Genomic DNA, 16,977 nt, shown 5'->3' on the forward strand with positions numbered 1-16,977 from the left:
ATTTCAGTGTCACATCAGATGTCCAGCGCCTACCACCCATAGTCGCAGGGGGCGCTGGAGCGGTTCCATCAAACGCTCAAAACCATGCTGCGTGTTTACTGTGTAGAAGCGGGGAAAGACTGGGCTGAAGGTTTGCCCTTATTACTTTTCGCCGTTCGTGAAACTGTGCAAGACTCTCTCGGTTTCAGCCCAGCGCAGTTGGTGTTCGGTCATTCTGTTCGTGGTCCCCTTAAACTTTTGAGTGAACAGTTTCTTGAAAACGAGATTGCGCCGACGCCGGTAACTGATTATGTCGCTACACTCCGCAAATGTTTAAAACACGCTTGTGACCTCGCAAAATCGAATCTGGCAAGCTCACAGAGGGTCATGAAAGACTATTATGATCGCAAAAGCGGGGTTCGTTCATTTGCTGCGAGTGAGATGGTACTGGCTTTGTTACCGGTTCCTCGAACATCTCTGCAGTCCCGTTTTTCTGGTCCTTATGTTGTAGAAAGAAAGGTGAATGAAACAAATTACATACTGAGAACGCCGGACCGTAGAAAGAAAATGCGAACGTGTCACATCAACATGCTGAAGCCCTATCACACGAGAGAGCAAGTTGAAGCGTCAGTTAAGAGCGTGACCTTAGTTGCCCCTTCTGTTCTCCTGAACGATATTGTGGATGAAATTGGAGGATCTATTCCAGCGCTGCCAGGGTATAGCTTGCGTAACTCTAGTATACTCAGCGATTTGCACTCCTTCCTTACTCACTGGCCAGGTCGACAAAGAGAGAATATTATTAAATTGATTGACAGTTTTCCCAGTATTTTTTTTTAGTCTAGGGGTACGATTCTCGCCTCGGGTGCGAGAGGTCCCGGGTTCAAATCCCGGACGAGCCCCCATTATGTTACGTGCCACATGCACTAACACAAGAGAGCGACACCTATTAAAAGGCATCTCCCGGAGTTCCGTCTCCTGCTCCACTAAATCACTCCACAACACAACAAAAGTTCAAGAAAAGTAAACATTTATTTTTCCTTTTCCTTGTAGAAGTAGGGGTAAGATTTGGTTCGCTCAAAACAAAGTGTGAACTGAGAGGATTAAAGTCGGCCACAAAACAACAAACAAAACGGGCGTTCTGACTAGATTTTAGATAGTCTTCCCTGGGTTTAGAAATAAAATAAAAAACAATGCTTACCTCCCTACTAACCAATAAACAGGAGAAAAGGTGAAAAATAAACAAACGGCCTCCGTCCTCTCAAACAGTCTGGAAAGTAAATCAAGATAACAATTACCGGCCTATACCGCTAACAACATTGGTGCTGCACACAAGCAGCTTACTCTACACCAAAGAGCACTGAACAATTACCGGCCTATACCGCTAACAACATTGGTGCTGCAACAAGCAGCTTACTCTACACCAAAGAGCACTGACACACTAGGATCTGACAATATAACACCGTGAAGCAGGAGGGGGGGGAACTCCAGGAACAGAAGCTTCCACACAGCTTATATCCATTCGACGAGTCCATCAGCCCCGCCCACTTAAACAGCTGCACCTGTAACGCAATTAAGGGACAGGAGAGAGAGAGAGCAAACCCACAAAAGAAAAAAGCACGTACACGTTCACTTGTTCTACACATTATTACTTACGTTCTGACACGTAACAGGGCACCTAGTATGGATCTTGGCTGGAAGGGGCTGTAAACAGTCTTACAAAAGTGAGAGCTTATAAACGCAACAGTAAACACTATACTGTATTGTTAGTTAGCAGGCTAGCGGAGGCAAACAAACCGATTTACCCTTTGTTTACATGATTATAGCAACAATATAAAACGTATAAAGCTTTGCGCTTAAAGAAGATTAAAGAAAATAGTCCAACGCCATGGTACAACGAGCACACCCGGGCCCTTAAGAGAGCAACCAGAAAAATGGAGCGCACTAGAGGTATTTCGGATTTCATGGAAGGAGAGCTCGATTGCTTACAGAGAGGATTTAAAAGCTGCTAGATCTGCTTATTTTCCAACCCTATTAGAAGAAAATAAACATAATCCTAGGTATTTATTTGAAAAAGTGGCTACACTAACGAAAAAAAAAGCTTCAAGCCCAGAAGTTTCCAAGAAACACAGCAGTAATGACTTTATGAACTTCTTCACTTATAAGATTGATAATATTAGGGACAAAATTATAACTATGCAACCGTCTACTACAGCATCGCATCAGGGAGTGCATTATAGTCTCCCTGAGGTAAAATTTGATTCATTCATTGCCATAGGAGAGGAAGAATTTTGCAAACTCGTTAATTCATCTAAATCGACAACATGTATGTTAGACCCTATACCGACTAAACTATTGAAAGAGATGCTTCCAGAAGTCATTGATCCTCTTCTTATCATTAATTCGTCTTTGACTCTAGGATACGTACCAAAAACCTTTAAGCTGGCTATGATTACACCACTTGTTAAAAAAACGTAACTTGATCCTACAGAATTAGTCAATTACAGGCCGATCTCAAATCTACCTTTTCAATCAAAGATATTAGAAAAAGCAGTATCCTCACAACTGTGTTCCTTTCTTGAAGGAAATGATATCTGCGAGGATATCCAGTCAGGATTTAGACCGCACCATAGCACTGAGACAGCTCTCATTAGAGTCACAAATGATTTGCTCTTATCATCCGATCGTGGTTGTATCTCTCTATTAGTGCTACTCGATCTTAGTGCTGCATTTGACACCATTGACCACAACATTCTCTTAAATAGACTAGAAAACTATGTTGGCATTAGTGGAATTGCACTAGCATGGTTTAAATCATATTTATCTGACCGCTATCAGTTGTAGCAGTAAATGAAGAGATGTGTTATCGATCAAAACTTCAGTATGGTGTACCACAAGGCTCAGTTATCGGACCGCTGCTTTTCAATCTTGATGGCTGCTCTGTTAAGTCTTCGTCGTCAGTTAGGAACCTGGGTGTGCTCTTTGATACCAATCTTTCATCTGAAAGTCACGTGTCTAGTGTCTGTAAAACCGCATTTTTCCATCTTAAAAATATGTGACCGATCACGGAAAGTAGGGACACAAGTCGGTTTTGGGACATTTTGAGTTATTCACAGATTCTGAAAGTGTAGTCTCAAAGCTTTCCAACGATGTTTAACACATGGAAATCTGATAATATTTGGAGATGTTGTGGCCATTTGAAGGTAGGCACACAAAAAAGCTAAAAGGGGAGAAAACAGCCTCAAAAGATTGTGCAGTTCTCACCTCTCTCTGCTGCTGGGAGTGACAATAGGGCTCATTTACATCTCATTTAGATAAGCCATACCCCCTGTAAAGCTCCCCCCTGTAAAGCTGTAAAGCACAGGGGGGAGCAAAAAGGTCAGGAAAATGTGCCATCAAAGAAAAAAAAAAGTTTGCAAACAGGTAATAAATAAATGTCTCTTAGCATCTACCGATAAAACTGTATAGGCAACTCTTATGTACACTGAATAAAAAATAAGATAAACTCTAGAGAATGTTAAAATCAGAAACAGGATGTGCTATGTGATTTTATATATATATATATATATATATATATATATATATATATATATATATATATATGCTGGGCAGTAGCTAATATTAAGAAATATGTTGTGGTTTTACTTTTAAAAATGTTGGTAACGTTACAGTTAATGCTTACAAACATTGAAGATTTTGAATACAGAAGTTACATTTGTAATGGTGTATTTTCATTTAGATGTGGTATTATTATTTGTGCAGTAGCTAAGATTAATTACTGCATAAATTAATTAAGATTATTAAGTAATAAATTCATTTTAAGACAGCATGGAATAGATTGTAGAATATGCTGTTAGCTATAATTTGGATGGTATAGTACCATGAGCCACAATTAAAGTCTTGTGACACTCATGGCAGGCGTTATTGTTGTTGTTGTCGAGTTTCTGCGCGCCGATTGCTTTGGGCCGGGCCTAGTCAAAGTCCAGGGCTGTTTTTTAGTCCCCGTCCGTCCCTACATACAGTATAGGAGTATGCATCAGAATAGATTTTATTGCCATTGTCAATGAAAGGTTTTACAGACTAGGAATTTTCTTCGGTGTACTCATGCAACATGAAACACAAACTTTTGCTAATGATAAAAAATAAGCAATAAACTGGTTGATTGATATATTCTTTTTTTATTTTCCATAAGCAAATCAATCAAACATTGTTTAGAGTGCTTTTCATACAAGAATGTAAAACTAAATTCAGGTGGTTGGTTGATAAAGTGACATTGCAGGTGTTGTAAACAAGAAAAAAGGTCTTTGTGACACAGTCCAAAGAAATTACATTCGCATCCTCTTCTGTGGACTCTTCTGTGTTGTGACCCTTGGCGCTGGGCATGTGATGTCTCTTGCCTCGTCAGCACAGAATGGCCTGATTTTTTCATATAGATAGTTCTGCCTGTCAATTTTCAGTCCAGGTGGGGCCAGGACAGGAAGACCGTCGACAGGGGGCAGATCTGCTCCGTCGCGCAGTAGCTGATATTCGACAGGTTGTGCATCACGGTGACTTTTTGCAAGCACCACACCTGGTCTCTTGGCTTCAAAGCTGTGACAGAAAAAGCACATAAGACATTTTAAACATGGCAAAGTATTTTCTTATAAAAAAACTGTCATGTGTATGTTGTTGCTATGTTATATTGTATGTACACAATGTGAAAGTTTCAATTACCTGAAGTGCTGATAACTCTTGATCTGTGGGAGTCTACGGAAGTGGCGAGTCAGATGCTGCTGCCAGTCGAAGGTCTGGACTAAAACTTTGCCCTCTGCCGTTCCAACAAGCTGTGGGATATTGAGGCGACTCACAGGAGAGCTGTTTTCCACAACCTGATGACAAAAAAGAGAAGAGCGGAAGAAAAAAAAAATCTTCAGTTAAATGTTTCATTGAAGCAGAACAGAAAACAGCACTGAAGTCATTAAAGCAAAGTAAAGTTAAAGTACCTCAGCGATGTCTGCCAAAGTGTTGACTCTTGTCTTCATGTAGGCTTGCTTGATGAGTCCAAAGCCACAGTCAGGGGAAAACTTGGTGTGGCCAGCAATAAGGAAGTGGATTTCAATTTTATCGTGAAGCTTGTGTCCAACCCGCCAGGCAAGGTACCAGAGCATGAAGTTGTTCTTGTTCTGCCCACTGCAGTTGTCACAATGAAGATCCACCTCTGTTTCTCCAACTCCAAAGTTGCAGAAGAAATGATGCATGTAGCTGATGACTTCATTGCTTCCCTTAGTAGATGACATGCCTTCATCAATCAGGTAATTCACCTGTTTCTGCAGCCCTTCACATGAAACACCAAATAGGCCACATTTCCGTGGGGTCAGGAAGTACATTGGTCCTGGCTGGAGAGGGTTTGAGGGAAAGTGTAACTGTAGGAGACAGAGGGAGAGAGGGAACTTGGATTAGATTAAATTAAATTTGCATCTATTCATAATTGTCTAATAAAGATAAACCTTACTATATTGATGCTATTCTGCATTTGCACTATTTATTCTCATGCACCAAATCGCCCTTTAAGGGACATTAATGAAGTAAAGTGAAGTAAATGTGTGTGAAATATTACCTGCTGAGCAAAATCAAAACTGTAATGCATCCTAATCTTCTTGCTTGCTGGTAGGGATGGTCCAAAAGACAGGTTAGAGCCAGAGCAAATCTTTCTGCAGGCAGCAGTCATGTCGTTGTACACAGCCCTCTCTTTCTGCACAAGGGAAAGATGATCTTGTTGCTTCTTTACTGCTTCAGACTTTCTATCATCTGGGAGGTTTGCACTTCGTATCAGCTGCTCGTTATTGCTTTGGCACTGCCAGCAGAGATCTGTGCGTGGCCGGCAACTTTTGATGTGTGGGAGAAGTCGGTTCCACAGTGCTTTGAAGCTGGTTTTACAAACTGCACGCTCACCTGAAAAACAGATATTGCTTATGGTTAATTGTATTGTAATTGCTAATAGTGCTCCGCATTATTTCACTTTATAAGCACTCAATTTTAAATCAATGTTTACACATACCAAGCTCCTTAGCAGACTTCACGTAGAGACGCCACACTGAGGCCTTGGACACATGAGTTGGCAGCAACTTCACATGCCAATCCTTATGCCCAGGCTGTCGGCCAGGCAGCATGATGGCATTGTCTTCTGCATAGTTTTTTATGAAGTCCACAACTCTGTTCATATCCTCAGGGCTGATGAACCTGGCTGGTGGACGTGGCAGTGAGTGCTTCTTCCTCAAACGTGGTCTTGCCCCATTCTCCTCATAGTGTTTGACTATATCAGCCAGGGTGTCTCTGCCAATGCTGAAAAAAGGGGGGAAAAAAGAAAAAACGTTTAACATCATGGTCTTGCTAACAGGCATCTTGTCACCTATATCAAAATGTATTGTACAAATTATAGGTACTTTTACTTTACTGAAGTAAATTTTATGATGAATACTTTTTACTTTTACTTACTTTAGAGCTTGTATCTGTACTTCCTGGTTTAGTCTTGTTTTAGTCCTGGTTTAGACCTCACAGTTAGTGGTTAGACCTGGTTCGAGTCAAAGGATTAAAAAAATCCTGTACATTAAACTCTTCATAAATACTTTTACTTTTGACTTATAATGCACATTTTACGGCTACGTATACTTTATACTTTTACTTAAGTAGGAATTTAATCTGATACATTTACGATTACGTTAGTAAATCCTTGGTAAGAATATTAAGTAGTACTTCCTCCACCACTGGCTAAAATTATTAGCATCACAATCAATTCAAGAATGCTAACAGGCAGGTTTACCTGGGATAAGTTAAGTCATTAACACCAGTCAATTCAAGCAATTGAAGCATTATTCAAATTAATAGCAGAAGCTCACATTACCATCTTAAAGCTCATTATAGTAATGGGGGTTTTGGCAAGTGATATGGTGCTAACGATTAGCAGCTAACGTTACAACTAAAACGACAGTCCTGAGCTAGCTAAAAACAATAGGTAGGTATTGGAAGGTCTAAACATGGACTAAACATGAGCTGAACTTAGAATGAACTTAAAACGACAAACTTTGATGTTTATGGAAACTCACCCCATAAGAAACAGAAAAGTATTCTTGCAGATCTCGTTGCCTCCAATGAAATAAGTCGTTCGGGCACACTTTCTCTTTGTCGGGGTCTTCTTTGTGGATGTAACCATCTCCGAAGTTTGCACTGTGCGTCTGTTTGCCTCTAAATGTCCAATAATTCGCATGTCCTGCCACTCTTTTTCCGCAGCTAAAGAATCCAGCCGTATGTTGTACATAATGTCTGGAGAAAGCTTCTGGCTACAAGACTGTCTCCCATGCAGAGAGTTCTCTTTTCTCCTCGTGTAACATTTACAGTCAAAGTTACGGATTTTCCCCATTTCTCTATCTATATCCCCATCAAATGTTACTATCGATATAGCCTCTGATATCTTACGGTCCAACTCGTCTGACGCCAGTCCGATACATTCTTCCTCGTCTTCATCTTCGCTCAGTTGTAGATTAGGGATATTATTCAGTCTTATCATGCCACTTTCATCGTCGCTCAGATCATCTTCAGAATCAGTGAACGCTTGTTCATAAGCATCCGGCTTGTCGAAGAAGTACTTCAAAACATTTTCATTGTAACGGCCACGGTTCAGCTCGTCTGCGACATTCTTTGCGGCGTCCATCTTCATTGAATTTTGATATCAGATAGAGCCGGCTAGAGCGCTGCATAATTAAGTAGCCACGCTGTTGGGGGGCGGGGGCAAAAGCGCCGGCGGCTATTCAGTATGGAAATACACACAGACAATGACACGCCCCTACTGCATGCTAGAATCTCCGAAAAACAAGCCGATTTCAACCTCAAAATGTACGCTTTTGAATATACCAATACTGTTATCTCAAACATGGAGAGGCTTCTTCATGATCTCAACTAACAGATTCTGCAAAAAAGCGGAAATCACCAATTTTGGAAAAAAACGCTTGTTTCTCATTTTGCTCGCAAGTTGTGCTGCCGACTTGTGTCACTGCTTTCCGTGACGGGTCACATATATATAAATTACTTCATATGCTCTCATTGACAAATGCGGAACAACTAGTTCTTTAGTCCAACTAGTAGTTGTCGTTTAACAACTAGACTCCTCTACCTGTACCGACTTTCTCTCTTGCCGCCACTGAGTTGCAAGTGCACAGGTTAGTTTTGCATCTAATGAATCGCGAAAACAGTTGCAAAAGTCAAGGTGCAAAGATTTGAAAGTGATGTTGTACTGCGAACGTGAATGTAAGAATAAGTGCAAATATGACAAGTTTGTGTCTGTCATTGTATATTTGTGAATGACATTTGTGATTACTGTCTGCAGCTTCAAATTCAGAATATAGGTTTGTGACTTGTCTCCGAGTACAAATCTCAACATTCATTTGTGTAAATTTTAGCATACAAGTACGAATATTTATTGTACATATTCGCAAAATCATATTTACATGCTCTCGAGTTTTGCTACTCTTTTACCTAAATAGTTCAGTTCTGTTTAAACAGGGTTGGAGCTGAGCTTTGCAGGAATCGCTCGATCTCCAGGAACAAGTCGGGACACCCCGGTCTAACAAGTGGGCCTACACGTCCCCTAAATACAATTTCTTACCCAGAAGGCACTAGGACCTGCAGTAGTCTTTTGCTGCTTCCATGCTCTAGGTACTGTTGACAGGTATCACACACCGGATGCGTCCTAGATCATGATCTTAGCGCTAGCAGTCCTTGCACACATTTGAGTTATCACAGGTACATAATCAAAGTATTATCTTATTGACAAAGCATATCAGCATATATATATATATATATATATATATATATATATATATATATATATTTTATCGGCTGATTCCGATGTCGTTCCAATAATATTGTGCATACCTTATTAAGAACTTATGTATTTTTTCATAATTTCGTAGTAGGAAATCAGTAGTCATCCAATTTTTTATATCAACTATACATTTTGTTAGTCATGTGAATTGGTATGTTTCATCATGCCGCGAAGAAATGTAGAGTATTGTTTTTTTCTAAGGGGCTGTTTACACGACACCATTTTCAACTAAAAACTTTTTATGCGTTTTGGCCGTTCATTTAGATGACAATGGCATTTTGGGTGCCTGAAAATGCAAGTGTTTGAAAACGGTCTCTGTGTAAACAACAAAAACGCGAATCTCTGAAAACGATGACATTATGCACACGTGTATTGCGTGTTCAATCTATAGTGTTTATTCGCCATCTAATGGCCTGGCAGTAGAATACAGCGTTTTTAGTCGTTTTCGCGGATCCGTGTGAATGGGGATAGTTTTGATGATTGTGTCGTCAGTATGCGTAAAACTCAAAGGAAAAACTTCTCCGTTTTAAGCATATCGTTGTTGTGTAAACATACCCTTAATCTTCTTTAAGCTCAAAAGAGGAGCTGTTCTAAAGTTTTAGAAAAGAGAAATTCCATAGTTTGTTGCAACATCAAGTTACGTGCCTTACGACAGTAAACTTTTTTTTTTTTTAGAGGGGGGTATTTTTGAATTCCAGTTTAATTTAACAGTAACAGAAGAGTGTGCGTTGCTCAAACCTGTTTCATCAAACCCTAACTTTCAGTGAAGATTCAAGATGGATTTTTCAGTAAAAACCACATCATATGATAAATTTCAATTGAATCGCTAATCATCCACATTGGCCATTGGTACTTTAAAGCTATAAACATTGATGTCTAAATTCAAACAGACAGTAAAGGGGATTTCTAAGGACTCAAGTACCTCTTTTCATGTGTAGTAGAATTTTCCTACGTATCTGGACTAGACATGTGACGGTATTCGGTAATGCGATAAATCGCGGTAATGAATATGCGCGATATTGTTATCGCGGGGACTTCGAAATACCGTGAAAAATAATAGATCCGAATTTAGATTTTTAGAACGCGCATCAGCTTATTTTCCATCAACCGCTTAAAAAACAATGCGTATATGCTGCGCAAAACACATGTGCACTTTGATGTAAACAATCCCCACATCACATGTATAAGCACTGTGTGCATGCAGTGCGCACTCTAGTCTAATGTAAACAATCCTCACATGGAGAAGCACGGCGGAAGGAGGAACGCTGCCGACTATTTATCCCCCGCATGGCTGCCAACTCTCACGCATTCAGCTTGAGACTCACGCAATTGACACTTTCACACGGTCTCGCGCCACACATCCATTTTCTCACCCAGAGAAAAATCGCGGAGCAAAGAGGACACTGACACCGACAGACTAGACAGAGCAGGTTACTTTTGATATGAAAAAAATATCAGCTCTCAGGTTTTATAACGAAATTCAGACAATAAACACTGTTTTGGTGCTTGTAAATGTGACGTGACAGATCGCGCGCCTCAGATCAAGTAAACCGATCATCTGTTACTTTTTATTAAAGATACAGTACAACCCACCGAAAGGTACGTAGGCTACTTTCGATCAATCAGTGTTTTTCAACCACGGAAAGAGGTCAATAACACTGCAGGAGAACAATTATGTCACAGAACGTTACATTTACCTCAGGAAAGCCATTTAATGTTAGTTGACTATAAGAAAATAGCTATAGAGAGGAGTATTTTGCTAAATATGTGCACTATATTATTTTAATATATGTTTACTTGTCATTATATAATTGTTATTATAATGAAAATTACGGCATATTACATTTTTATATTTATATTATTATTATATTTATATTGTATGCATTATATTTAATTTCTCTCTGTATGTTTACAGCATTATGTGAGATATATTTTTTCTTGAGAAACATTTAAATGCAGGCTATCTACTGTAGCCTACCTAATATTTATCCAAATGAGTCAATATTGAATCAAGATTGAAATTAAATCCAAGAATTTAATTGAAATCATGAAAATTGTGTTAAGCAATAATACAAACAGTAGCCTCAGTAACCATGTAAACACTATAACATGTTGTCACTAAAAAATAAAATTAATGTTTTGACAATCACAATTACACATTGTGATGCAAGTTTTTTTTTAGATACCCCCAATCCGTCTGTTTCTCTTGTGCAATTAAAATATCGTGATAATACCGTATACCGTGATAAAAGCTCAATCAATTAATCGCAGCATGAAAATTTGATACCGGCACATGCCTAATTCAAACTAATGAATCCTTAACTTTGAAATACGTATGAAAAAAAAGTATACTTTAGTTTTTACAAAGAAAAATTACACTTAAAATATTGTTATTTTAATAAAATAGCAAAGAAAACATTTACAAGGTAGATCTTAAAAGGTCAATATAAGCCTTCTCTTTAAATTATTTTTATTGTGTTTTATTATTGACAAATTTAGGGAGAGGATACATATCCAAAACTTTCTGAAAATACAGTATGAGAATTAACTACACAATTACCAAAAATGTTTATCTTGGATATAATACAATTTGCAAGCAAAAATACAAGTGAAAAAAAAATCGAGATATTTCCAACTGTAAACCAATTTTGTATATATATATATATATATATATTGTCCTTGCATTCTTTCTTGTGGCTCAGTGACACACCTGTGTGAAAGGCTCCTTATGCAGCTTATTATGCGGCTCATTATGCAGGCCATTGTCTTCTCAGGTGTGAATCAGAGTATTCACGCCCCCTCGCATATTGCCTTTCAAACAATAAGTGTCTTACAAAATTTAAATCAATGTATTGTTTTATGTGAATGATTAGGCAGTATGATTTTCAGATCATGTTGAAGCAAAAACTCTAGGCGACAACATCCATTAGTCAAAAGTCTTATGGAGACATATTTAGTATGTGTTTTGTGGGCTTATTTCAGAAACTTTAATTTTTATTTTTTTCAATAACCATGCATAAACATTATTCTCTCAAAAATACAAACATGTACACACATGTTGCTCACAAATTATGGTTGCCCTGTTTGTGCTATATAGAGTGTAATTACATCTTTGCCATTAATATGTTTAAAGCAACTGAAAAAAGCACAAATGTCAGGGCATGTCAAAACATCTCAAGGACCCCAAAAACACCTTATACCCCAGAGGGTTAAGGTCTACCTGCCAGCGATCTCTGCTTGTCATGTGGGTTTTGTGGGCACAACGGTTGGGCAGCATCCTCTAATCCGCAGATTTATGAAGGGTGCCCGTCACTCTTTGCCATTCATCAGAAGAACGATCCCTGAATGGGACCTCTCCATGGTGCTAGAGGCTCTGTATCAATTCCGTTTTGAGCCCCTGGGAAATATTTCCCTAAAGGTGCTGTCTGTCAAGACAGCTGTGCTCTTGGCCTTGGCGTTAGCTAAACGTGTCAGTGAGCTACATGCACTCTTGGTCCATTCCTCGTTGCACTAAATTCTCTCTTGGTGGAGATAAGGTTTTCCTTAAGCCTAATCCGGCCTTCATGCCGAAATGCTTCCCTGCGTTCACATCGGAGCTGTCAGAGCTGTCTGCTTTTCACCCTCCACCTTTTTTCTCTGCGGAGGATCAAAGGCTGAATGCCCTGTGTTCTGTCCCTGCCTTACGGACTTATTTGGCTAGGACCAGTGCTTTTTCGGAAGAGTGCCCGGCTCTTTATTTCATGGGCACTCCCTCGCATGGGGAATCCCATATCTAAGCAACGCCTCTCACATTGGGTTGTAGAGAATCGAAGGCCGAGTTCTCTGAAACATCGAGTGGAGATAGCATGTTTATGGCATATAACTTTGTATACAATGAACAAAATGTATTAACAATATGTTCAATGTCATCAGAATACAAATGACAAAAGAAGAATTAACAATGAGCTGATGAAAAAAGATAGAAACAATGAATATGAGGGTAAAATATTAATCTATAGATCAGTTACATTGTACAACTTTTGTCAGGTTATGTTTAAATAAGTTTCATAAGAAATTTTAGGTAAAGTAATGCAGGCTCCAAAGATGAGAAGGCAAGTTTTAAAGTTGAGACACTCACACAGATATATACCGCATATTTTAAATACTTTTACATAGGGATGCTCACAAGCAAAAAGCGTGTCCCAGCCGGGTACGTCACTTTTTGGGATCCTCTGGAAACATTTCCGTTGTGGTCTGTGCTATTTGAAGCACATTTCTGTATCTGGTTGTGTTGTGAACTTTTGCAGCGTGTTTCTGTATTTGGTTGTGTTGTGAGTATTTGGAGCACATGTGTTGTGAAACTGATGAAGATGTTTTCTTTCACCAAGTGCCGATCTAACACCAAGTGCCTATCGGCTGAACTAACACCAAGTGTCTATCGGCTGTACACGTGATGCGCATGTGCATGCCATCTGTGTTTTTGCGGGCTTGCGTTTTTTAGGTTTGCACAGAGAAAACGGATAATCGTTCCACCTTCGAACCTATTTCAGGGAGTGCGTTCTCAAGACACCAGGCACTGTTTTGTGCGGAAAACCTGTCCCTCTTCAGCCCCATGTTAACTCGTCTATTAAACCTCTGTGCTTCAGTTGTTGTTTGTCGGTCGTTGCTCCTGTATGCATGTTCCTGTTGTTCCTCTCCTGCCTCTTTGTGGATTATTTTGCATTTATGATTCTCTATTAAACCTGTTCTTGCATCTGGATTATCTCATCCCTGCTCACATGTTACAATGACAATATGTGGAGATTCTATTATTGAGAAATTACGTTAATATTATCACGGTCTGATTTACAGCGTTGCTATAGATTATGGCAAATATTAGTGCCAATCAGAACCATCAGAATAGAGTTTTCCAGAAGAAAGTCAGTCTGTCATTATTGTAAAACAAGCTCAGACAAGGTGTTCAAGACCTCAATGTCGAGGATCCTTGTACTTAAGTTTTGAGGTGAGGACAGCCAAGTCTCTTAACATGTATGGTCTAGACCGTTTCAGAATAGAAGAATCCAGCTAAAATAGATTTTATTCTGCTTTAAAAAAAAATATTCCTTGTAACTGGTGTTTATTGCTGTATTTGTAGATGAAAATACTATAAAACATGACAACAAATTATACAATACATATCTTTACAGCAAACAAGATGCAAAACTGGGTTAAGTGCTATTACGGAGACTTTCAAAACATTATGTTTTGTTTTAGATGTAAATATCTTGCTTATGTGTGATGGATGTTATTAATTAATCATAACTAACAGAGTTTACTTCTACCTAGTAACATAAGGGTTTTCATATGAAGAACCAATCAAATTGTAGGGAAATTATGCAAAGTTTCATGTCATTTTTGCCATGCTCTTAGTCTATAAAAAACTGTCGTATTCCTTTTGCTGGTGGGATTCTCTGAGAAGTGCTTGAGATCCTCCAGCCGTGATTAAAGCATATTCGAAGGGATTGTCTGAAGTCTGTCGGTTATTATTGCTGTGCAGAAAGTTAGTTAGAGGAACAAGTTAGGGATTGCAAACTCGAAGCCAGTTGTCGACTGTAGACACCGAGCTAGAGTATAAAGATATTATTGGGTGTCGATTATAGATGCCCCAGATATATTTATTATGTGTCGACTGTAGACGCTTGGGTGCCGACTGGAGACGCCCCAGGTAAATTGATTTATTAAGTGTCGAATAAAGACTCTTGGATGTCGATTGGAGACACCCCAGGTAATTAGGGTCCAGATTAGGCATGTGCCGGTATCAAATTTTCATGCTGCGATTAATTGATTGAGCTTTTATCACGGTATACGGTATTATCACGATATTTTAATTGCACAAGAGAAACAGACGGATTGGGGGTATCTAAAAAAAAACTTGCATCACAATGTGTAATTGTGATTGTCAAAACATTAATTTTATTTTTTAGTGACAACATGTTATAGTGTTTACATGGTTACTGAGGCTACTGTTTGTATTATTGCTTAACACAATTTTCATGATTTCAATTAAATTCTTGGATTTAATTTCAATCTTGATTCAATATTGACTCATTTGGATAAATATTAGGTAGGCTACAGTAGATAGCCTGCATTTAAATGTTTCTCAAGAAAAAATATATCTCACATAATGCTGTAAACATACAGAGAGAAATTAAATATAATGCATACAATATAAATATAATAATAATATAAATATAAAAATGTAATATGCCGTAATTTTCATTATAATAACAATTATATAATGACAAGTAAACATATATTAAAATAATATAGTGCACATATTTAGCAAAATACTCCTCTCTATAGCTATTTTCTTATAGTCAACTAACATTAAATGGCTTTCCTGAGGTAAATGTAACGTTCTGTGACATAATTGTTCTCCTGCAGTGTTATTGACCTCTTTCCGTGGTTGAAAAACACTGATTGATCGAAAGTAGCCTACGTACCTTTCGGTGGGTTGTACTGTATCTTTAATAAAAAGTAACAGATGATCGGTTTACTTGATCTGAGGCGCGCGATCTGTCACGTCACATTTACAAGCACCAAAACAGTGTTTATTGTCTGAATTTCGTTATAAAACCTGAGAGCTGATATTTTTTTCATATCAAAAGTAACCTGCTCTGTCTAGTCTGTCGGTGTCAGTGTCCTCTTTGCTCCGCGATTTTTCTCTGGGTGAGAAAATGGATGTGTGGCGCGAGACCGTGTGAAAGTGTCAATTGCGTGAGTCTCAAGCTGAATGCGTGAGAGTTGGCAGCCATGCGGGGGATAAATAGTCGGCAGCGTTCCTCCTTCCGCCGTGCTTCTTCTCCATGTGAGGATTGTTTACATTAGACTAGAGTGCGCACTGCATGCACACAGTGCTTATACATGTGATGTGGGGATTGTTTACATCAAAGTGCACATGTGTTTTGCGCAGCATATACGCATTGTTTTTTAAGCGGTTGATGGAAAATAAGCTGATGCGCGTTCTAAAAATCTAAATTCGGATCTATTATTTTTCACGGTATTTCGAAGTCCCCGCGATAACAATATCGCGCATATTCATTACCGCGATTTATCGCATTACCGAATACCGTCACATGTCTAGTTTGAATAAAGCCTACATTGGAACAAACACTATAATAACATCTTAGTTGATGACTTTATTTGGTAACAGTTTATATTACGACCCGCAAACAACTGCGTAAGTAAACCGAAATTACGGTATACGTTTATGTAATTATAGTGTACTTCCGTGTAGGTATAACGGAACAATATGTTAAGTTTTGGGTAATAAAGGGGTAACAAGCAGATATTCAACCTGCAAAGAGCTGCATAAGTAAACCGAAATTACGGTGTACGTTTCTGTAATTATAGTGTACCTCCGTGTAGGTATAAGGGAACAATATGTTAAGTTTTGGGTAATAAAGGGGTACAACCAGATATACAAGCAAACTATTTATAATTTAATTATTTTAAAACTAACAGGTACCTATTCTGTTAATATATTCCAGGCAAGAATTCCTAAAAGAAGAGCAAGAAAAGAAAGAAGAAGAAAAGCAAGAGAAGCAAATAAAAGGGGGGGATATAATGTGTTACTTTGTTGTTTGAGTATACTGTAGAAAAGACAATGTCTTATTAAGATGAAAAAGTGTTTTTAATTTTTTTTGTAAAATAAAAGTCAGAAATTAAATGGGAATCCTTTATTGTATATTTACTGCACTTACCCTGTAACTACACAGAACAAAGGGGGTAACAAGCGCCACTTTAATTTACAGCCCGCAGGAGTTACACTTACCCTGTAAATACACAGTTGAATCGGCTAACAAACACTACTTACTAGGGCTGCAACAACTAATCGATAAAATCGATTATAATCGATTATGAAAATCGTTGTCAACGAATGTCATTATCGATTAGTTGGTCTGCTTACGTCACGGGGAGCGTTTACTGGTACGCACACACACGCAAGGTCTCTCTCCCTCAGGCGCTCTGCCGAGCGCGCGCGCTACACGGTTTGGAGCAGTCTCTTCTGTCTCGCATGCGCGCTCTTGCTTGCGCGCTCTAGATTTCGGGAGTTTGAACTAATTCGCGGGCATCAGGGAGCTGCAATCAATATGCGGGAGACTCCCGGGACTTCCGGGATGTCT

At 38.8% G+C, this 16,977-nt stretch overlaps 1 protein-coding gene and 1 long non-coding RNA gene across 2 annotated transcripts in view; one reads left to right on the forward strand and one right to left on the reverse strand.

Annotated features, from left to right (window-relative positions):
* LOC143737796 (uncharacterized) overlaps positions 1 to 16,977 on the forward strand; it is a 263,649-nt gene that overhangs the window by 88,363 nt on the left and 158,309 nt on the right. The gene's annotated exons all lie outside the window — the stretch shown is intronic.
* On the reverse strand, positions 4,135 to 7,530 carry LOC143736677 (uncharacterized). Its single transcript, XM_077227326.1, has 6 exons — positions 7,059 to 7,530; positions 6,014 to 6,297; positions 5,573 to 5,907; positions 4,959 to 5,378; positions 4,690 to 4,844; positions 4,135 to 4,566 (listed from the first exon to the last, which is right to left on the reverse strand). The coding sequence occupies exons 1-6, from the start codon at positions 7,517 to 7,519 to the stop codon at positions 4,302 to 4,304; spliced, it is 1,920 nt and encodes a 639-aa protein (XP_077083441.1). The 5' UTR covers positions 7,520 to 7,530; the 3' UTR covers positions 4,135 to 4,301.

The sequence above is a fragment of the Siphateles boraxobius genome, unplaced genomic scaffold (genome assembly GCF_051911475.1).
Source record: "Siphateles boraxobius isolate OS27281-9 unplaced genomic scaffold, OSU_SipBor_1 130, whole genome shotgun sequence".
Classification (NCBI taxonomy): Eukaryota; Metazoa; Chordata; class Actinopteri; order Cypriniformes; family Leuciscidae; genus Siphateles; species Siphateles boraxobius.

Excerpts from the sequence above, each read along its gene's own strand:
- LOC143736677 (XM_077227326.1), bottom strand. The coding sequence starts at position 7,519 with ATGATAAGACTGAATAATATCCCTAATCTACAACTGAGCGAAGATGAA. Across the intron at positions 5,379-5,572 it reads GTTTTGATTTTGCTCAGCAG|TTACACTTTCCCTCAAACCC; the intron begins GTAATATTTCAC and ends TGTCTCCTACAG. Across the intron at positions 4,567-4,689 it reads AAGAGTTATCAGCACTTCAG|CTTTGAAGCCAAGAGACCAG; the intron begins GTAATTGAAACT and ends TTTCTGTCACAG.